Source organism: Magnolia sinica, chromosome 18, assembly GCF_029962835.1.
Source record: "Magnolia sinica isolate HGM2019 chromosome 18, MsV1, whole genome shotgun sequence".
NCBI classification, from domain to species: domain Eukaryota; kingdom Viridiplantae; phylum Streptophyta; class Magnoliopsida; order Magnoliales; family Magnoliaceae; genus Magnolia; species Magnolia sinica.
In genome coordinates, this window is record NC_080590.1 from 23,442,843 (window position 1) to 23,468,275 (window position 25,433).

Consider the following 25,433-nt stretch of genomic DNA (forward strand, 5'->3'; position numbering starts at 1 on the left):
CTACTGTTTTCCTATGGTGTGGTCTACTTGAGATTTAGATCTACCTCATTTTTGGTATCAACACCTAAAATTATCTTTCAAAATGGATGGACTGCGTGGATATTACATATACATCATGGTGGGGTCCACGTAACACCGACCACTAGCCACCTAGCTGGTGGCAGCGTCGGTAGCCAAACCGCGTCCAAGAAAACGTGCTGTTAAATTATTATTATTTTTATCATTATTAGAAAGTACTGTTTGGACAGCCACTATGGGTCCACAAAAGTTTTGGATCAAACCGATATTTGTGTTCTTCAGCCAGGTCTGTATGACCTAGTCGACGGATTGGATGGCAAATAAATATTACAGTGGCCCTAAAATAAGTTTTTAATGGGGGGAGTTCAATCACTTGTTTTCCTGTAGTGTGGTCCACATGAAATTTTTTATCTGCCTCATTTTTTAGCCCATTCCGTGAAAACGTAAGTCATCCCGACTAGCAGGGTACGTATTGAATGCGCGGCACTACGCTCGAGCAGCAAAGTTTTAATCATGATTTGTTTCCACATGATTTCAATTACAATTCGACTCGATAGTGGATCCAAACACCCCCGCTTTAACGGTAATGCTTCTCCTCCAACGCTCCCTACCCACCCGCCTCAGAGCCCTTCCCTATCACTCCTCCGCACCCCCGCTCACGTTAGCACAACCACTCCAATGCAAACAAGAAGAAGAAGAATCACAATCCAAACGGCCCAAATCCAAATCCAAAGCGGCCCTCACCATATCCCGCCTCATCAATACCGTCAATCCATGGTCTACCGATCTGGAATCATCCCTCCAGCCTCTCCTCCCAACCCTCTCCAAGACATCCTTCCTCCAAACACTCTCCCTCATCAAATCCCCCTCCAAATCCCTCCTCTTCTTCCGGTGGGCCCTCCTTAACGGCTTCCCACCCGACGCCACCACCTTCTCCCACATGCTCGATATCCTCGGCCGCTCCCGCAACCTCAATGCCGCCCGCAACCTACTCCTCTCCGTACCTGCCCCAATTCGATCCGACGACCGCCTCTTCAACAGCCTCATCCGCAGCTACGGCCGCGCCGGTCTCATCCAACAGTCCATAAAGCTCTTCCGCAAGATGAAAGAGCTCGGTGTGGCCCGCTCCGTCTTCTCCTTCAACAGCCTCTTCTCTATACTCCTCCCCCGCGGCCGCACCCACATGGTGAAGAAGCTCTATGATGAGATGCAGTCGACGGATGGGATCGCCCCTGATGTCTACACTTTCAACATTTTGATTCGTGGGTTCTGCCTGAATTCAATGGTCGATGAGGGATTCCGATTTTTCAAGGAAATGTCCAAGTTTGGATGTAGTCCGGATTTGATCACGTATAACACACTCGTCGATGGCCTTTGTAGGATTGGGAAGGTCAAAATCGCACACAATCTTTTGAAAGGCATGCGCACGAAAAGCCCTGATCTGAAGCCAAATGTCATCACATATACGACGATCATTAGAGGGTATTGCGAGAAGCGGTCAGTCGCAGAGGTATTGGATGTTTTCGAGGAGATGGTCCGTCGTGGGTTGAAACCAAATCGAATTACGTATAATACCCTCATTCAAGGACTCTGTGATGCGCGGGAATTGGATAAAATGAAGGAGATTTTGAAGGGTATTATGGAGAACGGAGAATTTAGGCCAGATACGTGCACTTTCAATACACTGATGAATGCACATTGTAATGCTGGGAAGTTGGATGATGCATTGAAGATGTTTGAAAAAATGTCAGAGCTTGAGGTGGTCCCTGATTCAGCGACATACAGTGTTCTCATTAGGAGTTTCTGTGAGAGAGGAGAGTTCGAGAGAGCGGAGGAGCTGTTTGATGAGCTGGGAGAGAAGGAGATTCTATTAAGGGGAGATGGATGTGTCCCGCTCGTTGCAGCTTACAATCCTATTTTTGAGTATTTGTGTGCGGAAGGGAAAACAGGGAAGGCGGAAAGGGTGTTTCGACAGTTGCTGAAGAAAGGGACGCAGGACCCACTTTCGTTCAAGACATTGATCTTGGGGCATTGTACTGAAGGTACATTGGGGGCTGGATACGAGATATTGGTCTTGATGTTGAGGAGAGATTTCGTGCCAGACATGGAGACCTATGGTTCTTTGATTGACGGGTTTTTGCAGAAGGGAGATTCAAGTTTCGCTCATAGGACTCTGGAAAAGATGTTGAGAAGCGAGCATCTTCCAAAAACATCTACTTTCCATTCTGTACTTGCTGTGCTTATAAGAGATGGGTGCGCTCAAGAAGCTGCTAGTGTTATTTTGATTATGTTGGAGCGGAGAATTCGGCAAAATATCAATCTGTCGACGGATACTGTTATTGGTCTTTTTAGGAATGGTTTCAAGGATAGAGCATTTGAGGTTATCGGGTTGCTTTATGATAATGGTTTTTCAGTGAAGATGGAAAAAGTAGTTGGGTTTCTCTGTCAGTGCAGAAAGTTCTTAGAGGCTCGAGAGCTTTTGCTATTTTGTTTGGAGAAGCATCGGAATTTAGATATTGAATTTTACAGTACAGTTGTAATGGGCCTTTGTGGAATTCAGAGAGCTCCGGAAGCATTTGCTCTGTTCTATGAATTGGCAGAGAAAGGAGGGAAGCCTAGTTTGAGTTGCTTAGAGGATCTGAAAATCGCCCTCGAGTCAGAGGGGAAGTTGAAAGAGGCAGATTTTATTTCTAAACAAATCATGCACTGGCATCAAAGGTGATAACAAGTGTTCGGAACTTTCATTTGTTTGCCCAGCAATTGAAACTCTTAGTCTCCGCTTGAGAATTGCTTTGCGCATTCACGAGGTTAAGTTTAAAATTTATAAATGGTGAAGTGCTCCTACCTTTTGGGGAGTGACTGGTAGATGGGGAGCTTCAAGCCTGTCCTCTCAGAGGTGTTATTAATTAGACAGACAGTAAAGGTAATAAGTGAATTAAAATCTTGGTTTTGATGATATTGATGTGTAAATGCCAAATACACCTAATGTAACACTCTTACTTACACATATTGCCTTTACAAACACATCTTGAAATGGTGCATCAACTTTTTTGCTTATTTATTAGAAGGGAAGATATCAAATGCTTCTGAGGGCATGGACATTTGTGCTTCCATAGTGTGGACTGTCCTTGTGGCACATGCATATCATCCATCCCATAGGCAGTGTTTTAAATAGCAAATAGCATGTAGTATGGCATTCACCCCTTTGAAGTGTGAGGCTTAAGCTACACCCTACTTTTGGATCTTTAATTAAGGTTGTGCTTTGTTGCACCAAATATCATGAAATTTCATGATATTTGGCACTACATTGCTGATTAATCATTAAAGTTCATGATATTTGGCGCAAGCTAACACACCCCAAAATAATAGGAAACATAGGGCACATATTAAGTAAAAGATAAAGAAAGGGCAAAGGAGCTGATTTGACACTGTTAATTGTATAGTTTTACTAAATTCATTGAAAAGATTAACTAATTTTTATTAAAAATAGAGAAATTTCAGAAATCATTAAAAACATTAATTGATTTTAATATTTTTTTACAAAATTAACTTTTAGTGTATGCTAAGTAGCATGTAGCATAGGTTATGCAGAGTGCAGCATTTGCAAATAGCGCGTAGTGTAGGCTACACGCGACCATTGCTCGGAGTATCCCCGAGATATCGATAATATCCCCAATATTATCCATATCTCCAAATCGGCAGTACTGTTACTGATACTGATAACACTGGCAGTATCATAAATTCCAGGTACGGAAGATATATCGTTAGGTATTGCCAATGTATCGCTAATATCTTTGACCATGTAAATTTCAGGTGTCACTTGTGTCGCTGATATTTTTTCCTATGTGAATTCAAGGTGTTGCTTGTGTCACTAGTGCATCGACGATATTTCAATAATATCGCCGATATATTGATATTACCAGAAAAATTGTTTACTAAAAAAAATTCCATTTCAATTTTTTTTATGGATGGATGGTTGTATGATGAAATGAATGTTTATGTTTGTATATGTAGCATGCATGCATGGATGGATGAATGGTACATGCATTAATATAGTATAGATCATGGATAGGTCATAGATGGATGCATGTTTGAGTTCATTTACTTTTAAATGTCCTAGGTATTATATGGTACCTGCATTAGTATTGTATAGATCATAGATGGATGCATGTTTGGGTTCATTTACTTTTACATGTCCTAATTATTATATGGGACCTGTATTTGTACTATATAAACTCATTTAGGTTACTATTAGATTGATTTCTCACGACAACACATGCTTTTAGGCCCCTATTAAATGAAAACAGATTATGTATGCATTCTTTTTACAATTTCTTTTATTCCTAAATATGCAAATATGTGTATTTTAGCATCCCTTGAAGTTTTACTGAAAAATTCCACCATTTTCCCGATGTTTTCTTACATTTTTTGTTATTGTCGATATTATAAGCAACAACGATATTATTTCCATATCCCTCACCAGCGAAACTCGTAACTATATTGATAACTCAAATACTGCACATGACTTTAGCTATTTTCATGAGCTACATACTGTTAAGCATGAGCTACAGTACATAGTGTAAGCTACATGCTACTTACTCATAGTGTAAGCTATTTAATACAATGCCAGCAAGCTCTGCCATTAGTTGGCCACTACCTGAAAATTTGCTTCAATCAGACTACCCAACCATGCCGTTGCCGGATTTAATTCTTTATTGTTTGTTTCTAAGTCACTAATTAAAAGATTAGTATTGGGCCAAAATAGGGTTTCTCTAACATAAGATTAAAGGCACTTGCATGACAAAGTAGGGCCGATGCATATTTTCATGACAAAGACCCAAACCATTACAGAAGATAATTTTACAAACATCCTATTCAGGCAGTGAGTGATTATACATCTTTCTATTCATTTGACTACGATATTATAAACTTAACAAGCATTTTCTCTTAATTATTCAAAATCATCACAACAACGTGTAAATTTATCTAGTGGAACGATGTTACAAATAAGGCCTCAGATGCTATGCTCCTCTTATGTGGACGCTATAGCGCGGGCGGATCGGGCTCACAGGGCCTTCAAAGGCTTTCAAGTATATTTGTGACTCAGGGTGTTGTATATTTGACTTGGAGTCGCTACTAACCAGTTACTTAGATATCCACAGTTAGTTAGACCCTCTAGAAACCTTAAGCCAGAGAATCTGAGGATTCTCTACCTTAAAATGATTCACAATCTACAACATAGGATTCTAGGTAAGGGACCATGATGATAAAGAGAGAAGGTGTTGGGCCTACCCATACAAACTTACGGTCTCTACTTCATAGGATTTAACGAAATTCAAGAATTTGGATTAGTTCTTGCTTGGGAATGATGCAAATGTAGTGTGGCGATGCAGTGCCTACTTCAAGCGATGAACTAGGAAAGCCTTCTCTATCCGGACTCACCAACTTGGAGAAGTGATCGAAATCCATTCAATATGAGTTTTTGATGAGCAAGATCCAATATTCCGTCTAGCCGCATAGCATACACTCGGACTGCCTAATGAGCAGGTGGTGGGGAGTGGAGATAATGATACACAATGCAAATGTAAATATAGATAAAATTAATCAGATTTGAACAAGTGGGTGAATGGGTTAATTGTCCCAAGGATTGATTAGAGCGGATTAGATCAGTCTTTCGAATAGCTCTAGTGGCTAGGGTTTAGGATCGACTAGGTTAACTTGGGCTAGAAGGCTCCTCTCATTACCCTCTCTTCTGTCCTTGGTGGATGGATGGGTTAAATCCACTTTCCCTCTCTTCTTAAGTGATGGAAGATGAAGCTTAGTGAATGAAGGATGATTTGGAAATGAGAGGAGGAAGGGTATTTATAGGTGTTTTGGATGGCATTTTTTTTGTAGTTTTTGAGAAGTTTATGAGCTAATGAAGGCTCTAAAGGCAGTGATTAACTGATGATATGCATGTGCCACGTGACGCATTCTGGATGGTTAATCGGATGGTAGGAGGCCTAATTTTGGAGAAAAATAGGGGTAGAGGGATCATTTCATACCAAGCAGGCTTCTCGATGTAGGAGTTACTTTTTCCCCTCCCCACCTAATCTGCGATAAAATATCGTGAGATTCCTGCCACATGAATAGGCCTCTTTTTTTGTTGGGTGCCCGGGGGGGTGCTAGCTCTCCTCTAGTCCCTTTCGTTCTACTTTATTGTGATCCTAGAGCTAAGTGGGCTTGGGATTGGGCTTGGGATTGTATTGGCCTTGGACTGGGCCTGGATTGGGGCTTGGTTTTAGGTGTCTACATCTAATCTTTCCTTCATAGGCATCTACTTCTCTAATCAACTTGTCCACGCTGAGTGAGGTGTCTACATCTAATCTTTCCTTCTTAGGCATCTACTTCTCCCATATCCACTTCCTAAACACTACTAATAAGGACACGTCTAGATGTGACAATTCAAAATGCCGAGAAAGTAGAGTCAAGAAATTGTCCGGTAGATAGATTTGATAATGTGAAGTGGATGGGTATATGAAGCATGTTATTTATTATTTTTTTTTTTTATCGTTTTCATCTTTTTCGTGTGTTTACTGTCTTTACTGTTTTATCATTCTTTTTTCGATAATTTGTTCATTTGATAGGTGGATTATCAACTTTCAAGTGAAAGGATGTCTAGAAACACTTGTGTCCATGCACCCGAATACAATGCATGGACATCCTCATTGACATAGTACTGGACGTCCTTTCCTTAAAGTGGGTTGTTCATGAATCCACATGACCGCTTAAGGCCTGTTTGGTAGATGCTTAAAAATGAGTTGATCACATTTTAGTTAATCATAATCATGTGCCTAGATCATGATTGTTGGTTAAAAAGTTACTTATGGTTGAATCTCCTACAAAGTTTCATAGTTTAAGCTTAACCTACACATGATGTGCGGGGCTGACCGTGATATGTGCATTACATCTAATCCATGCATCATGCATGTGTCATCATTTTTGACCTTGGTGCCCAAAACATAGGCGGATCCAAAACTGAAGTGGGCCACACCACAGGGACAGTTGGCATGGGGATGTCTACCATTAAAAACCTTCCAGATTTTGTGGCAGGATCATCATGATTTTCATATGACATCCAGTTCATTCTAATGATTGACCCACTTGGATTAATAGACAACCGAAAAAAATCAGGCCATTCCAAAATTCGCAATTTTAGATGTTTTATGCATGATTTTACATGTTGTGGTCCAACTGAATTTTGGGTTGGCCTGATTTCTGGATACCCATGATTGACAAATTGGATTTGGTGGAAACGTCATGAAGGACTCCATACATCAGATTGTAGGTTAAGCTTACCCTATAAAATGATTAACTAAAAGAGATAGTCGATCTGGCCTCTTTATTGTTAATCCTTCCCAAAAAGAAATATAATCTCTAATACACAAATATGATTAACTAAAATGAATTTTAACTCATTTTTAAGCATCTGCCAAATATGCCCTTGGTGACTAGGAAAATATAAAATAGGATATTGATATGAAAATGAGAACTTGGGAAAGAGAGATAATCTCTCATTTTTCTCTTTAACCACTCTTCAGAGAACTATATACTGCATGACATTGAAAATTGGATGAAAATTTACTAAGATGAAGCACTCATGTGAAGTGCCACTAAGGAAGCATAGGCTCCATCAGTGATTTTCAATAAAGCCTCATGCTTTCCTTTCTCTACAATAACCCCATTTTTAACCACTGCAATTAGATCAGCCCCTTTAATGGTTGACAACCGGTGGGCCACCACGACAGTCGTTCGGTTCACCATTACCCGGTCCAGCGCCTCCTGAACCACTCGTTCTGACTCCGAATCCAGTGCACTCGTTGCCTCGTCTAGTAGCAGGATCTTCGGCTCCTTGACTATCGCCCGTGCAATTGCCACCCGCTGCTTCTGCCCACCTGACAATTGGACGCCTCGCTCTCCTACCAACGTCTCGTAACCCTGAGATTTTCATTTTTTAAAGCGAAAACAATGTAGTGAGAAAGCAAATACATTCATGGGCCCATGAGTGTACCAACCAATCTGCTAGTCATTATATTATAGTTAGAAATTCATAATTATTTCAGGCTCTAAAGATTGCAATATACTTTCATCATGATTCCTCGTATAAAGTGTGGTTGGTCTAATGTGCACACAGAGCATGATCTGAGTCATAGGTTGTTCTGCTTGCTTTATTGGATGCACCCATGATCTGGGAGACCCTTGCATTGACCAAAATCCAAGAGCCCAGGTTGTGGGTCGCATGATTATCATGATCATGCTCCATGCGCATGTTAGAAGCAGCTTGTTTGTGTAAATAGAGCAATGAAAGAGACTTAACCATACCTGTTGCAGGCTACTTACGAACTTGTGAGCATTCGCTGACTCTGCTGCAGATACAATCTCAGCTTCGGTTGCATCTCCATCCTTTCCATAGGCAATGTTGGCTCGGATTGTGTCATTGAACAACACAGGTTCCTGACTCACCAGACCCATCTGACGTCTTAACCACCTCAACTGAAACTTCCGAATTTCAATTCCATCCAGGAAAATTTGACCTGAATCAGGGTCGTAAAATCTCTGCAACAATGAGATCGCAGTCGATTTGCCACTCCCACTTTCTCCGACTAGAGCGACCGTCTGAGAGAGAGGATAGAGATTGTTAGAAGTAGCTTGGAGGAATGTAAGATGAATATTTCAGCTGTACTGTAGAATTGGGAGTGTAAGATGATCTGAGGAATACAATGGCTACTCTCTACACTCCTAAATCGAAATGTTTGTGCAAGATCCAGGTAATTCACCACGTGGGCCCCACCATATCTGTGCTGATGCTGAAAAATCAGGCTGGCCCGGTCATTGGATGGGTTACTTGTGTATGAAAATAATGGACAGTTAGAAAATAACTTCTTTCTTTTGAAATGTAAGCTGGGTTTGAACCCAAGACCTCAACATTGAAACACTGCCTACCATTGAGCTTGGGCTCGAACCCAAAAAGGTGGTCTGGACTGGAAAAAATGGTCATCTTCTCGGATATGTGGCCCGCTTGATGACCAGAGTGGCCTGACTTTCAGCCCACTGCACATGCATTATTTTGGATGAAAAATGCATTCTGCCTAAACCCAGTTGCTGAGGCCCATTCAAACATACCTTAAATTACATCTTTAACTTAGATCTTTATATGTTCTTCTCATTCAGCTACCAAGCAGATTTCTTTGTTGTTATCTCAAGCAAACACTACCAAGAACTCGAAACCATAGTTCTAAAATTCGATGACTCGACTCAAAAGTCAGCCAAGTTAACTCAATTCAGCAAGATTTCAAGCCAAGTCTCTTGGAAACTTGGTACTGGGCCTGACTCGGCCTGGACTTGCAGAGACTCATCCAGTTTACATGACTCAGCGTGACTCGGACCGAGTCACGCAGTTTAAGTGGTGGGGTTTATTAAAAATAAAATACAATAGGAGCAAAATTCAATCCGCCAACCTCAAGTAAAGAGGTAGCAAATTTAACTAGTGAAGCATCAATAACAGTGTTCTTTAAGTTATGTTACTTATACAAGATCTAACTATTTTAAATATCTATCAACGCTCATAACATTTTCAATTTAATAATAACTAGATATAGAGTTGAGTCTGGTTGAGTTTTCGAGTCAACCTGACCCGGCTGAACATTGAGTCGACTCAAGTTTAAAGGTTTTTTTAACTAAGATTGAACCACATCATACGCTATAACTTAAGAAACATACTGACCTTAGAAATCATGTTGCTAAACTAGTAGTGATTTTATATAATGCAACCAACCAAATTAGAAGACTTCAGATTCACGAGACAAGTGATTTCTGGCCCGTAGATTGATTATTGAGAATTACCTTGCCAGATCGAATGGCCAGGCAGAGGTCTCGGAATATCTGAACATCTGGTCTTGTGGGATATTTGAAGCTGACATGCTGAAACTCAATGTCTCCCTTCACGTCTTCTAGTGTCATTCCGGAATCATCGCTTGCATCTATCTTCGACTTACGATCGAGAATTGCAAATATAGATGCTGTAGAACTCTTAGCTTTGGTAGCGTCCGGTGCCAGGGAGCTTGACTGAGAGACTGCAAATGCCACCATAGTGAGAGCAAAGAAGACCTGCACATCATGCAAGAAGCAATGAATCTAACATGATCAGAACCCGGAATTTCTTTTACGATTCAAAAGTGAATGGCGTGTATTTGAACATGTCCTGCTATGCACTGCTATTGCATCTTGTTGTCTTGAATGGGTTTTTCTCAGAAAATACTTCTCTAAATCAAAGCAGACAGTCGCAAAGTAAAATGAGAAATTACGCTCCAGTCGGAAGAAATCTATTGTTCTTTTTTCTCTTTTCCTTTTTCTCAGTTTGTATTTTTAGAAGAGGTAAAAAATAACTTTCAGTCTATCAAACTCAAAATCAGCTTGAATATTTTACTGAGAACTTCTCATATTACATGATTATCTTTTACACATACAACCATTTTTTCCACTTTTGGTGTTACAATGGTAGCAAAGCATGCTAATCTAATACCGAAAGTAGAAAAGTGGGTGCGTGCATTGAAAAGAGAGGTTGTAAATGCCAGTTTCAATTTCTATGACTATATCTAAAATTGAAATGTAAGTTATCGCCCTATTTGCCTGCATAATTTATGACTTGCTTGTGAAATATCACCTTGTAAATTATTATTTTTTCTTCAAGTTTTTTAGTAACTTAGAAATATTCAGCAACAAGTCCACAGAAATATGAGCATTACATACCCGGAAAACCTTTGTGAATGTTGTTTTCCCGTCCTCAACGAGGCGTGCTCCAGCATAGAAACTGGTTGCGTAGACACAAAACAGCAAGAAAAAGGAGACCCCGAAACCAATCCCACTAACCAACCCTTGTCGTATCCCTTTCTTCAAAGGACCTTCACATTTCCTCTTGTACAATTCCATCACCTTCTCTTCAGCGCAGAACGAAGCAACTGTTCTTATACTCCCAACAGCATCACTTGCAACTTGACTTGCTTCCTCGTACATTTTCTGCAGACATTATCGGATTCCCATCATCATCACAGGCTCATAAACATGACCGTTGAATGTTGGAACATAGATGATAAGAAAGAACACCGAACTTTACAAGGTGCATTGGTTGCACCAAATATCGTGAAATTTCATGATATTTGGTGCAACCAAATGCACCGAAGACTAAATAAAATTTGAAATTCTGCAAATGGGTTTAAATAGTCTGACAAAAATCCATAGCTTGATCATTGGTTCCAGAAAGTCATAAACAATCTATAAATAGTATTATTTATTTATTTATTTATTTTTTTGGGGGGAAATTAACTGAAAGAGATGTTTCATGGATATTTTGCTATTTCCTACAAACTACTAAACTCGTTACTAAGGTATGTTCTGTTTATCATTTGTTCTTCTAATATTGTAGTGAAATGGATTAGTTTCAAGCATTCATGCCTCATGTAACGATTTGCGATGAGTTTGGAACGAACCTTTGCATCTGCACTGAATCCTTGCATAAATTTCAGTTGGGCCCACCCACTGACACCTATCAGAGGCAACAAAGCTAAGATTATCAGAGCCAATTGCCAGCTTGCCTGGAAAGCAATCGTCAATCCAGCAATAGTTGATGCCATGTTCTGAACAATCAGCGCCAACGTGTCCCCGACCAGGCTGCGGACAGTCGCAGCGTCAACTGACAGCCTTGCACCAACTGCACCACTCGAGTTCTCGTGACTGTCAAACCAACCAATCTCCATGTATGTCACTTTCTCAAATGACATTGCTCGGATCCTCTTTATCAACCGAGAGCCAGCCACAGAAAATAAGTACGTTTGTACTGGGTTAGACACTAACGATGCCACGCCAAGGATGACGAACATCAATGACCAGAACCTGGAATCCTTCCGGAGTTTTGATGGCGGCTCATCGAAAGTCCGGATTATATTAGAAATGAGTATTGAGAAAATTGGAAATATTACACCACTGACAACTGCAGCAATGGAGCCAAGCAGCAGAACTGGAATCTCTGGCTTGTTGAGAGAGGCGAGGCGTCGGAGCGAGACTTCTTGTTGCTTCTGTGATGGTGGTGGGGCATCAGGTTCTGCTGTGGAGCTTTCTTGGATGTCGATTCCTCTAGGTAGGCCAAATGAGCGACGGCTGCTGTTTCCAGAACCACCTGTTGATCCATGGCTTATGGATCGTCGGATGGACAACTGTTGGCTTGATTGGCGGCCAGCATCCAATGACAATTCTGGCTTGTCTGGGTCATCCGATCCTTGGTTCATCTCTTGCAAGCGTATGAGTTGACAGTATGCTCCATCTGGAATCTTGAGTAACTCCGAATGAGAACCTGATAAATAGATCCAGTTGGTGACTTAGTAAGGTAGTTGTGGCAGTTAAAAAATGAAATATACAATGTCTGATCGGGTTTGGTCCAAAATATTGTACACATGGGTCCCACCGTTTGGTAATCCAAACTATCATGTTAACTCAATGGTGGATGGTAGACACCCCAAAGAATCTTCCCATCTGATGATCCCAACTGTTAAAAGTGGACCAGTGGTTGTGATTGCCCAATGTCATTGGGTGTTTAGGATCATCTGATATGGCCTATCCTTTGATGGGTCTCACCAGATAAATGGCATATACTACCAAAAGGTGGACCCAAGAAAGATCAAAGTCATCTCAGATATGATAATTCAACAGAAGCTATGACTGTATCTATGAAACTCTTACCTTTCTCAACAATTGATCCTTGATGAATCACGGCAATCATATCAGCATTTCTCACTGTAGTCAAGCGATGGGCCACAATGACGGTGGTCCGGTTGACCATGATCCTGTCGAGTGCCTCCTGCACGATCCGTTCAGACTCCGCATCGAGCGCGCTTGTTGCTTCATCTAGGAGTAGAATTCGTGGATTTTTTAGAATTGCTCTGGCTATGGCAATTCTCTGCTTCTGCCCCCCAGATAGCTGAGTCCCATGCTCACCAACCATAGTATCAATTCCCTGAAAATATAATACACACCAATGGATAAAGTTAAAACAATCTTCAATTAAATTGTAATGAGAAAACATGCTAGAATTCCATTGCTATGTATACCATAATAAGGAGAAAAATCCATTATTCTCCTATCACAAAAGCACATTTTACTTTAATTCAATCACCCAAGCAAACTCACAAATCCAAATAGACTCACAAATCAATCAAGCCAGCAGCACAGCCATGTCGATACTTGGCAGTCGAGTTTATATATTAACATATAAAATAAAGATTCAAAAGAAGGGATATTTTCTAAAAACTCATCCATGTCGATAATCAATTTGATTTTTTTTTTTCCCTTTAGTTGAGTTTTACCCAAAAAAGAAAAAAAGAACACGTTTTTCCTGACCGGCACAACTAGTGCTTGGCCAGGTAACAAGTCCGTACAAGTTTTTTGAACCACACCCAACTACACTCGGTATATATTTTGGGCAAATACACAAGCTTTCAATATTTTTAAGCTTAGAATAACCATATATTTAATAGAAGTCAGATCATCCCAGAAGAAAGTTCTATTGATTGTACTACAGAACCCAAAAAAAAAAAAAATGTTTGGAGCGTCAAAAGGCTTGTACCTTAGGCATTTTGTCTATGAATTTGGCAGCATTGGCAAGCTCCATTGCAGCTCTGATTTCTTCAACAGTTGCACCTTCCTTGCCATATGCTATGTTCTCTTTAATGCTAGATGCAAATAGGACTGGTTCTTGGCTAACAAGCCCAATTTTCTCTCTAATCCATCTTAGCTGAAAGTCCTTGAGATTTATACCATCTATAAGGACTTCCCCAGCTTGTGGGTCATAAAACCTCTCTATTAGACTGATAACCGTCGACTTCCCGCTTCCGCTCTGCCCAACCAAAGCTGCATTCATACCGCTCGGTATAGAGAGAGAGAATCCAGCGAATATTTGCTCGTCTGGTCTAGCCGGATAACTGAAATAAACATCTCTTAATTCAATGTCTCCCTGAATGTCATCTAGTTTCCCTCCACTGGTGTTATAGGCATCTATATCTGGCTTCCTCTTGATGGTCTCTAACATCTTGAATGCTGCAGCTTGACCTGCTGCAAATGCACTCAAACTAGGAGATGCCTGGCCTAGAGACCTGAATCATTCCACAAACAGATTAATAACTACATACTTTTTTTTTTTTTAAATAACTACATACTTGTTCCATCTGATTTTATTCCTTAATCTCAATGATTAATAAAATTCATTTCCCTAATTCAATCAAAAATCATCTAATTTCTATAAGCTAAAGAAGCAGCAGTTTGAAACTTACATAGAGCCAGTCAAGACTGCAATTATAACATTAATCACGTCACCGCCCGTATAGCCTTTATTCAGTATCATCCTCGAACCAAACCATACAGCTAAAGCATAGCTGCAGAATAAGATAAACAATGCTGAACCAAGACCTAATCCTGCAGCCAACCCTTCCTGAACACCAGAATTGTAAGCCTTCTTGAGAGACTTGTCGTATTTCTTAATCGCTTGCTTCTCCCCAGTAAATGATGCAACCTGAGTGGAATCATGTCAGTGCAAAGCTAAATTTCCCATGGCTGATATTCATATCGACAGATGCCGATGATTCATCTATCATGCGCATTTTATAAATGTGCTAATCCAGACTTTCCAAATATACAAAAAATCCCATTGATAGTATGATCCAAACCATCCAACTGGTGTCCATCAAAAGGATGGTTTAATAAAAATGGGAAATGGTCCAAATACAGTGGCCCCCACCAATATGGGCAGTCTGGATTGACACATATGAACCAATGCATACAGTGGACAAAGAAGAAAACAAATATCTACCTACCGTTCTGATGGAACCTATCGTCTGCTCTACAACAATTCCTGCTTCTGCATATGCTGTTTGTCCATGGGACGCCATCTTTGATATCATGATGGCCATGGCAGCACCAGAGAGCACAAGAGGAGGAATAGACGATAGCATAACAAGGGTAAGAAGCCACCCTTGAATGAATGCCACTACAAAGCCTCCCACGAATGTTGATATCAGCTGAATGAACTTACCGACCTGCAAAGTGAGAAAACTTGAAAATTAAAAACATATTCAAGAAGAATGGCACTCAGCAATCAATGGGAAAGCCAAACTGCAAAGACCAAACAGCAGTCTTGAATGTCCACAAAAGAAAAATAATGCTCTAGTTGGAGTATATAAAGAAACATAATGCTTATTCTGTTGGAGAATATCTAGATAAATCATCTACCAAAAGAAGTTTATTAAACTATAAGGATAAGCCATCTATCAAAAGAAGTTTATAAATTATTAGGATAAACCAGTTCTTGGCTTGAACTTTTGGCATGATATTCAAATAAAGAGTATCATGTTATGCCAGAATTCATTCATGTTCAAAGTAATCATGAGATCACAAGGCAGACATTGAGGAAAATATTCGATATCATACTCAGTGGCAGAATAACTTACAATAAAGAACTGAACTAAACTAGTCCTACAAGATAATAAGTGACCAAAATGAATGTTTTGATGATTAACCAATTTCAAACTATGTTTCTCAATTCTCCATTAATCCCAGTAGAAAGAATGGAATATGCAGTTGTGAATAAAATCTCGAGGACAGTTGATTAAAATCATAGGTGACCCTTTCTAGGAATTGATGTTTGGTGTCAACGGAAGTAATTTAGACACAGCTACACGTTGGAGTTGGACACAAACACATGATGCTCGAGATGGGGCCTTTAGAAAACCATACATGATGAACAACCAAACAATTATATAACCAGATATTATATATTTGAAAGTTCATAAGAGGATGTAATATAGAAAAATGTATCTAGATAAATAATCTACATTGATACCATTTAAATGGTAAACAAATTATACTGAAGACAGTAAGGAAAATATAAATATATTGAGAATTTTGCTTGCAGTTGTATTGCTGTGTATTAGACATGGCAATGTTTAAAATTGGATTGCCCTTGTTACATGGGTATTAACTAAGGGTACTTTGGTAGCAGTTTTAGCTCAGAAATGTTGTAGGACATAATGACTTTCTCATTATCATCACACAAACTGGCATGGAAAGAATAGCGTTTGGATGTAAATACTTTGGAAGAATATATTCTAGGCTTGCTTCCAAATTTATTATGAACAGATCATTTTTTACATAATACTGTTTGATCATGAATCCCTTTAGTATGATGATCTTATTCATCCGATCAATGGCCAACAAAATGAATGGTCCAGATCATTTATGAACAAATATTTGAACATGGATTTGGGGCACACATATTGTGAGTCCCACCTTTGTATCCTTGTTACTTTCATGAATCACTATGAATCTATGATTTAGTGATCTTTTCCATCTGATTAATCATTTATGAGCCTTGTTCATCTCAAAATCACTTTGATGTGTTGATCTTTGACCATCAAATCAATGGCCATTAAAATGGACAACCCCAATCGTTTATGACAAAGAACGATCTAATCAAGGATATAGACCGTTAATCTTGTGGTCCCCACCTCTACTCCCTCTCAAGAATCACTTGATCTAATGATCCTAGCCATCTAACCATGGCCAATGAAATGGATGGTCCAGATCATTACTATAATTTTTTTAGTAATGGATCTGGACCGTCCATCATCTGGACCCCACCATTAATTCCCCCCTTCCTCTTAAGAATCACGTTGAGATGATGATCCTAACCATGCAAGCATAGCCAACAAAATAGACGATCCAATTCCTTATGACAAAAAGTACTATAGATAAGAGATTATTCATCTCGTGGACCCACCTATGATTATCGATAAAAGGTGGAGGTGGGTCCCACATGGACTTGGACTATACATCATGGTGACTAACCATTAAAAACTGATATATGTGTTTTTCCCTTCATCTAGCTTAGATGCCAAATAAACATTACAGTGGGCCCCAGGAAGTTTTTAACGATGGCCGTTCAATCATCATTGTTTCCCATTGTGTGGTCCACCTTATATTTAGATCTTCTTCATTTTTGGATAATGGCCAAAACAAAGCTGGAATAACGGATGGACGGCGTGCATATAACACATACATCGATGTGGGCCCACTGTCAGCTGCCTCATCCCGAGCTCACCTAATCCGCGGCCAAGCGGCAACGAACCAAACGCCAGTTAATCGCGACGAACAAAAACTAGCCACGTGTAACCTTTAATCTCGCCTCATTCCATTCTCTCTCTCTCCTTCCAGTCTCTTCTCTCGCATATGATATGTGTCCGAAGCAAGAACAGCGATAATCTCTCTCTCTACACGCAGCAACATGTCTTTCTTCTTCCTACTCTCTATCCCCATTCTCCTCTCCTCTCCTTCCTTTCCGTACGGTCTCTCTCTCTCTCTCTCTCTCTCACATGGACTTGGACTATACATCATGTAGGCCCCATATTCATTCAAATCGCAGTTTTGTCAACATTTTACAGCGTGTTTGATAAAAAGGCAGGTTCTCTTTCAAAATAGAAGTTATTCTAAGGTATAAAGGTGTTTTGGAAACATTTCCTTGTGAGAACGATTTCTTTGAAATAGATAGAAGCGCTTCCGTAGAGAAGCAGGGGACCAATCTCTCTCTCTCTCTCTCTCTCTCTCTCTCTCTCTCTCTCTCATCTGATTTATAGTCCAAGTTTATGTAGGCCAAACCTATGATCAGTATTTAGTTATCATAGGTGGGGCCACAAGATGGTATTGTCTTTATCATTGATTAGTACAACTAGGCCAATATGAAAATCAATGGCCCAATTGGGCCAATTTCAAATCCAAATGGTTCAATTCAAAGGATATATTTGGCATATGCCAAAGGCAAACGGTCTAATTAGTCTAAATTGAATACCAGTGACCCAACAAGGTTGATATTAAAGTTGAACGGTACAATTGCATTGAAATTGAAGATAAATGGTCCAATTTGGCTGAAATTGAAAATTAGTGGTTCAATTAGTTTGATGTATAAGACGAATTGTTGAATTTAAACCGTTATTCAAAATGAACAGTTTGATTGTATTGAAATTGAAGATGAATGGTCCAATTAGCCAATATAAAAAATCAACGGCTTGATTGGATGAATGTCAAAGTCAAATGTCTCAAAAAATGATATTCAAGATGAACGGCCTGATTGGACCAATGTCAAAGATGACATTCTGATTAGTCTAGAATTTAATATCAACAGCCTGATTGGACATATGTCGAACATATTTTTTTGAAAGATGGACCAATGTTGAATATGAGCGGTCTGATTGTGATGAAATAAGAGATGAACGTCTGTATTGGACTGATGTCTAAGCCGAACAATCCAGTTCAAAATACTAAGGATAAACGGTCTGATTGGATCAATATCAAAGATGAACGGTCCGATTTGTCCAAAATTGAAGATTAACGGCCCGAGCGGATAAATAGCGAAGATGTATGGTCCAATTGTGACGTAATTAAAAAAAAAAAAAAAAACAAAATAATACAAATGGTCTAATTCAAATGATACAATAGATGAATGGTCCAATTGGACCAAAATTAAATATGAAATCGATTAGTTCAAACTTGAAGATCAATTATCCGATTGGATAATATTGAAGGTGAATGGTTTGTTTGGGTAGATATTACATATCAATAGTTTTATTGGATGGATGTCAAAGAAGAAAATATTCTTATTCGGCCAAAATTAGAGAATTATTCAATTTATCTGGTATTGAAAATCAATAATCCATTTGGGTCAATATTGAATATCAACGGTTAGATTAGATCGATATCAAAGATGAATAATCTGCTTGAGCTAAAATTAGACATGAATGATCCAATTAGGTTGATGATCAATGGTCCAATTAGGCCGATGTTGATGATTAACGACTAATAGATTACAATCAAATCATTTACCTTCAATATCAAACTATCGATCATCAACTTCAACCTAATCAGACCATTCATATCTAAGATCAACCCATTCAGATGGTTCATCTTCAATATCTATGTAATCAGACCCTTGATCACTAATGTTAGCTCAATTAGACTGATCATCTTTACTATCTCTCGAATTGAACCGTTCAAATTTGACATCAGCCCAACTGGACCTTTCATGTTCAATATCAGCCAAATTGGACCATTCACCTCCACTTTCAAGACAATTGAACCATTCAACTTCAATATCAGGCCAGTCAGACTAGATCCTAATTTTTGGGACTAACTGGATCATTCCAACCTTTCATCTTTACTATAATTTGATTAAGAGCATCGAACTTCAAATTAGTCCAAGTGTAGCTATTGATTTCAAATCGATACAATCAAACCATTCATCTTCAATTTCAGCACAATGGGGCCGTTCATCTTCAATATTGGTCCAATCATGTTGTTGAGCTTCAATTTTGGACTAATCAGTCGCTTCATCTTCCAATCTAACCATTCATCTTTAGTGTTGTTCGAATCAGACCATTCTTCTTTAGAATTGGTCTAATTGGGCTGCGGGTTTTTAATATTGACCCAAACAAACCATTCAATGATAAAGACTAGACCAATCTTTTGGGCCCACCTCTAATTATAAACCCGAGTTGCGACCCACATGGACTTGGACTCCATCATGTACGCCTATCAATTGTTCAACAATCAGAGAGAGAAACAAGTCTATTTCTAAAAGCTGGCCAAACAGTGCTTTAGCCATAGCTATATTCCATTCAAAAGATGATAAGAGCTATTCAAAAGATGATAACAGCTATATTCTATTCGAAAAATGATAAGACAGGACTACTTTTGAACATCCAAGCTACAAACAAACGCGCCCTTAGTCCAAGAAAAATAATAATTCTTTGAGAAATTGTTTACCAAAGAATAAATTCTTCCCAGGAGAAGGAAGTAAAAAGAATTGAATTTTCAGGGTTGGGATGTTACCAAACACAACTTGAGCATACATCAGAAAAGCACTGAAACAGTAATGAAGAAAAATATTATTTGGAGAAAGGAATGTTACTATTACCTTCTCACCCATGGCATCTTGTATAAGGACAGTATCGCCGGACATCCGCCCTATAACTTCTCCAGTGTTTGTTTGCTTATCGAAGAATGCGATATCTTGTCTCAGTATCGTCTTCAAGTACAAATTCCTTATTCGTGCAGCCTGTCTTTCCCCTGTGACCATCCAGCAAGACACCTCTGGCAAAAAACAATGAATCCAGGTTTTGTTAGTCTCCAATAGTTCAATTTTCTAGGATATGCAATTAGAGAGATAAAATTCATGAATTACTATAAGATGCAAAATCATTGTACTTACGGAAGAATGCTGCCAAACCCGATCCAATAGCCAAATAAACAAATTTCAGAGACACCTGAATCATAAGCAGATAACATCAATAAATGATAAACCATTTCCCATTTCATACATCTTGGGCTACAATCCAGTAAGAAGACAAAAACTATTTTTAGAGAAAATACACATTTTACCAAATGATGACTTTGATGAAACAAAACTACCAGGAGATGCTTTTTCAAGGGTTGAAATTACCAAATGCTCTGGTTTATTTTTCTTTAAGAAGTAACGAAATCGAGAATTTTGAGCCCACGTGGTATGTGTGTAGCATCTAACCTATCTGACATATGCATCCCGTCATGGTGATCACATGAACAAAAAATCTGGCCAATTGAATTATTAAATGGAACACGTGAATTTGGATGTTTTTGAGTGGTGTGTATTATTCTTCATGGTTGGGCCCACCTCATGACCGTTCTTCATGGTTGGGCCCAGAAATTGAAATTCCCGGGAGTGCTTTTTGAGGGGTAAATTACCAAATTATTAGGTTCTTTTCGTTTAGAAAGTGGTAAATTAGAGAACTGTGGGCCCCATAAATTAGATAATTGTGGGGCCCATGTGATATGTGTATGACATCTCCAAAAGATGTACTCCAGCATGATGATCAGATTGATAATAATAATAATAATAAAATGATGGATTCAAAATAGAGTTGGCACACCATAAAAAACTAAATAAACCACTCAAAAAAAAAAAAAAAAAAATCAAATTCACTTGTATCCCATTTGATGATTGATCAGTCATATTTTTTGGTTTGTGAGATTATCATGGTTGGGGGTGCATATGTTGGACCGGTTCGACCTAATTAACACATGCACTGGCCCACACTTCTTAGACTTATCACTTTTCCTAAAGGAAACAAGGAATCAGTCATGGTTGCAATTTCTCCAATTGAAAAAAGCATTGCCCAGGAATTTCGGTTGCTCAAAGCATTATTTAATAAAATTCAGGTTCCTGATGAATTTTGCAATAAAATCCCAGAATCCAAATGGAAATGAGGAAATTTTTGTTGATATTTGAATTTTGTTATAGAGTGGATGATAATTTGAATTGGGTTATTAAAGAATGGGGAATTAATATGGAATGCAAGTTCCAAATCTAAGGAAAACACATCAAACTAGAGTAAAAAGGAGGAAGGTAGAGGAGAAAAAAAAACAGAAGAAGCTTATTTGACCAAAGAGACTCGATGTCAGATCCAACAACCCCACCGAAATCTATTGCAATATTTTCAACTTGCAATTTGGGTACAAGCAAACAGACATCAAAGTAAAGTATATGGTTAGCTGTCGAATATTTAAAGCTAGTGTGAAGGTTTTACATACCTTCGAAACTTTATGAACTGCGTCCTGAACGTCCGTAGACTGTCCGAAAGAATCCACCAGATCTCCAAAGAGGATGGTCATAAGGGGTAAAGCAAGACCATTTCCGACAGCGGCGACCGTGCCCACCAACATCAGCACAAGATCAGTGGAGTCAGCAAATGAGAAGAGCTTGTAGAATGGGACGGTGTTCTTGCTCTCTTCTTTTCCTTTGCTCTTCTGCAATTCACTCTGCTCATGCACCTCCTTGGATTTTCCATTGGTGGCTGCTTCTGATGAGTTTCTCGTGGGCCCATTTGCTTTGGCGTCGGCATCTGATCCTATCTCCTCAGCCATCTTGTTTGCTATTGTCTTCTTTCAATGACCCAGATATCCTTTTGCTAAAAATGGAAGCTTTTCCTGCACCGACAGTCCAAGTACTTGAGAACTGAAAAGATTTTATATGTGGGCTACTTGGCATAATGAATAGAGTAGATTAACCAAACAATCGCCATTCCCACTATATTAATTGTAATCTAATTCAAATGAGCATCCAAACTGAGAATGGAATGATAATGGATGGTAACCCATCAAAATAATAAAATAATGATAATAATATAATCAGAGGCAAATCAGTTTTTTATTGTTTGAAAGTATATGTTTGATGATCTGGGGGATTCCCACTACAACTGAGAGAGAGAGAGAGAGAGAGAGAGAGCAACTGACCAAAAGATGAAAAGGGTATCTGAATTCACGTGTTGATTTCTACAATCCAAAGTGGTTAATTGGGTATATATATGTTTTGAAGGTGACTAGTTTTCTTGTAGACGAAGCTTTGTCTTGCACTTTCAGCCAACTATCTTGACTGGAAGGGGAAAACAAATCCTAGTCAAACAACCATCATATCCCCTCCTACAAGAAACATCAGTGCACCTCTCTCTCTCTCTCTCTCTCTCTCTCTCTAAATATTAGTCAACCGGCGTCAATCTCCCCTCCCCCAAGAAACATAAAATACTAGTAAAACAACACGCATCTCCCTTCTTCCAAGAAACATCAATGCACCTCTCTCTCATCTACCTGCCACCAAATATGGTATTGAAATACTCAAATACGAGAGATCTTATTTTTTAATTAGCTTAGAAAGAAGTAATTACTGTATACTTCCAATTATTGCATAAAACCGTAGTCTGAAAAACTCTATTTTAAACTAACATATATTTCAAAAGAACTTCACATATTTTAGAAAGTATTATGTAATAAAAACTCATTTTCCTGGGAAGCCGAATTAAAGAGGGTCCTTTTTAAGAAAAAGGTTTTTTGCAGACTCTTTAAAAACTCATTTTCGGGCCTTTTTTATAAAGAGAAATTGGTGGTCACATGCATTGATACAATTAAGTAATTGTGGAAGATTGAAAATAAAGAATTTAAGAGAGATGAAGAATAATATTAACCAATTATTTCTTGGTATGATATAAAAAATTAAAACGAAAATACACATTGTGCATTTATATCTTTTTTAATTTTTATTTATTGAATTGGAACATATTAAACCCTAACTTTTGTTTTCATTTTGAAGTTTCTGTTATTTGATCAAACGGTATTTTTTCTTTTTCTTCTTCTTATTATTATTATTATTATTATTTTTTGGTTTTTCGATGATGGTAACAACTATCTAACAGTTGGTTCCACTAACAATGCAGGTCACTTTTTCTTTGGCAAAATTTAGGTATATCAATAGGCCGGGCCTGGGATAGGTCTCAGCCTGGATTTTGAACTATTTTGGGCCAGGCCTTTGTGCTAACTCTGTTCGAAAAAACTTGACTTTTTAGGCCCGAGCCTGGCCCATTAACCCGGCAAAATTCCTGTGTCAACAGATACTGACAATAAGATGCCACTTTGTTGGGAGCCGATTGCGAGGTGAACCGAACGCACCCATTGCTTGGGTGCAAGGACTCTGTAGACCCACCATGATGCTTGTGTTTTTATCCAAGTTATTCATGCATTTTGACAGCTCATTTTAACATGAACCTAAAATTGAAGCCTATCCAAATTTCACCTACTACTCCACACGAAAAACTGCAGCAGCAATAATGTGAGCTGTTGAAATCGTCTTAGGGTTCACAATAATGTTTATTTGTCATTCATAAGGTCATAGGGACAAAGGGAAAACATAGATATAAGCTTGATCCAAAACTTCTTGCCCTTAAAAGGTTTTTAATGATAGACAATTAATCCTCACTATTTCCAGTGGTGTGTTTCTGACGTAGGGATGAATGTGATGAGGTTGATCACCGTCTTTCTCAAGAATAACTACTCCAAATCCACATAGCTTCTCTGGACTCCTCACATAGACTTCTCGAATCCACGAGGAAAGAAAGTGAGAAGAATAGAAATAAATTCTAATAAATTCGTAATTTGATTGATGAATGAAATAAACGAGTTCACAACCCTTAAATAAGATACCAATCAATGGGAGAGAAATCAGAAGCAAACTATAACTAAAACTCTTAGAAATCGCAACTTACCATAAATACTAAACTTACTATTTATAGACAGTCATGATGTCTACTAGTGCGCAACGTTTTCGGCCAAAAATAGTAAGTATCCTATTTGGCTTCACCAAGTTGTTCTCCTAATTATTCTAAGCTCTTTTTACGTTATGCGCAACTCCTAAAGCCCAATGGATGAAGAGTTATAATCAAATTAAAACTTACCATTTATAGTAAAAACAGAATTAAAATAAAAAAAACAAGCATTGATCTAAGGATATTTTACAAATCTGGCTTGCACAACCCTAGCAAGTTGGGTGGCTAAAGTAGCTTGTTCTATCTCAAAATCATATAATTTACACCCGACAACTCATTTCGAATTGCGAGATACGCCTAATCTAAGATCTGACAATCTAGATCACTTCTGTCATTGACCGGACCTTTTCTAATCAATCTTGGCCATGAAACTATCCGCAACCCACTCTACATCAGTTTCACTTGAGCTTTGGATATTATTCAATTTTGAACTAATGCCATAAATAAGCTGGCAAAACAAAACAAATAAATGGCATGGATAAAAACACATACATCATAGCAGAGCTAAAGAGTACTTACACCAAGTGTGTGCACAGTGTTGGAGTTCACCCGGCGATCTCATCCCACTTTTTTCCTGGAAGTGGATTTGACGCCTGGGAGGTGAAATGGCAGGATGATTTGCTTTTTGGGCCGCGTACTCTCTAAGATGGCCAATTATATATTTAGCTAAAATCCAAAAAATAAACTAAATGAGAGGACCTTTCTATGATAGCATACGGCTTCACCAATCAAATCTTTCCGTGCTATTCTACAAACTTTGACACCCTCTATCATGTTCTAAATTGTTAGGCTAGCTGTTGCACCATTTAGAAAATGATGGTGACTCTCACTGAGGTGCTCATTGCCCAATCCGTATCCCTTTCTCCTCTTTAAGTTCTTTTAATTTCTTCTGTTAGTTCTCGCTCCATTTAGAAAATGATGTTGACTCCTCAAGGCTACGCACCCAACAGTGGTATCGTGGGTAGGCTGTAGATGTGCTGTAATTGGTATATATATATATATATATATATTATACTATTAAGATGATATTAATGTTGGATTTTTTTTTCCCATCAAATTGGCACCACTTGGTACTTCTAACCATTGAGATTTGATTAGGCCATGTGTTGCGGTCAAAAATGGCTCCCCAAAGCATGTTTGAAAGGGAGTGAGATATGA

At 38.7% G+C, this 25,433-nt stretch overlaps 2 protein-coding genes across 2 annotated transcripts; one reads left to right on the plus strand and one right to left on the minus strand.

Annotated features, from left to right (window-relative positions):
* Positions 1-308: 308 nt before the first annotated feature.
* LOC131233357 (pentatricopeptide repeat-containing protein At1g02060, chloroplastic) lies at positions 309-3,052 on the plus strand. The gene has a single exon (XM_058230048.1). The coding sequence runs from the start codon at positions 605-607 to the stop codon at positions 2,738-2,740; it is 2,136 nt and encodes a 711-aa protein (XP_058086031.1). The 5' UTR covers positions 309-604; the 3' UTR covers positions 2,741-3,052.
* Positions 3,053-7,444: 4,392 nt separating this feature from the next.
* Positions 7,445-22,625, minus strand: LOC131232680 (ABC transporter B family member 21-like). The gene is made up of 13 exons (XM_058229086.1): positions 22,417-22,625; positions 21,715-22,110; positions 20,357-20,411; positions 20,063-20,238; positions 14,916-15,137; positions 14,376-14,614; positions 13,673-14,198; positions 12,790-13,063; positions 11,544-12,403; positions 10,807-11,073; positions 9,901-10,164; positions 8,380-8,673; positions 7,445-7,995 (listed from the first exon to the last, which is right to left on the minus strand). The coding sequence occupies exons 2-13, from the start codon at positions 22,045-22,047 to the stop codon at positions 7,642-7,644; spliced, it is 3,864 nt and encodes a 1,287-aa protein (XP_058085069.1). The 5' UTR covers positions 22,048-22,110; positions 22,417-22,625; the 3' UTR covers positions 7,445-7,641.
* Between the last annotated feature and the right edge of the window lie 2,808 nt (positions 22,626-25,433).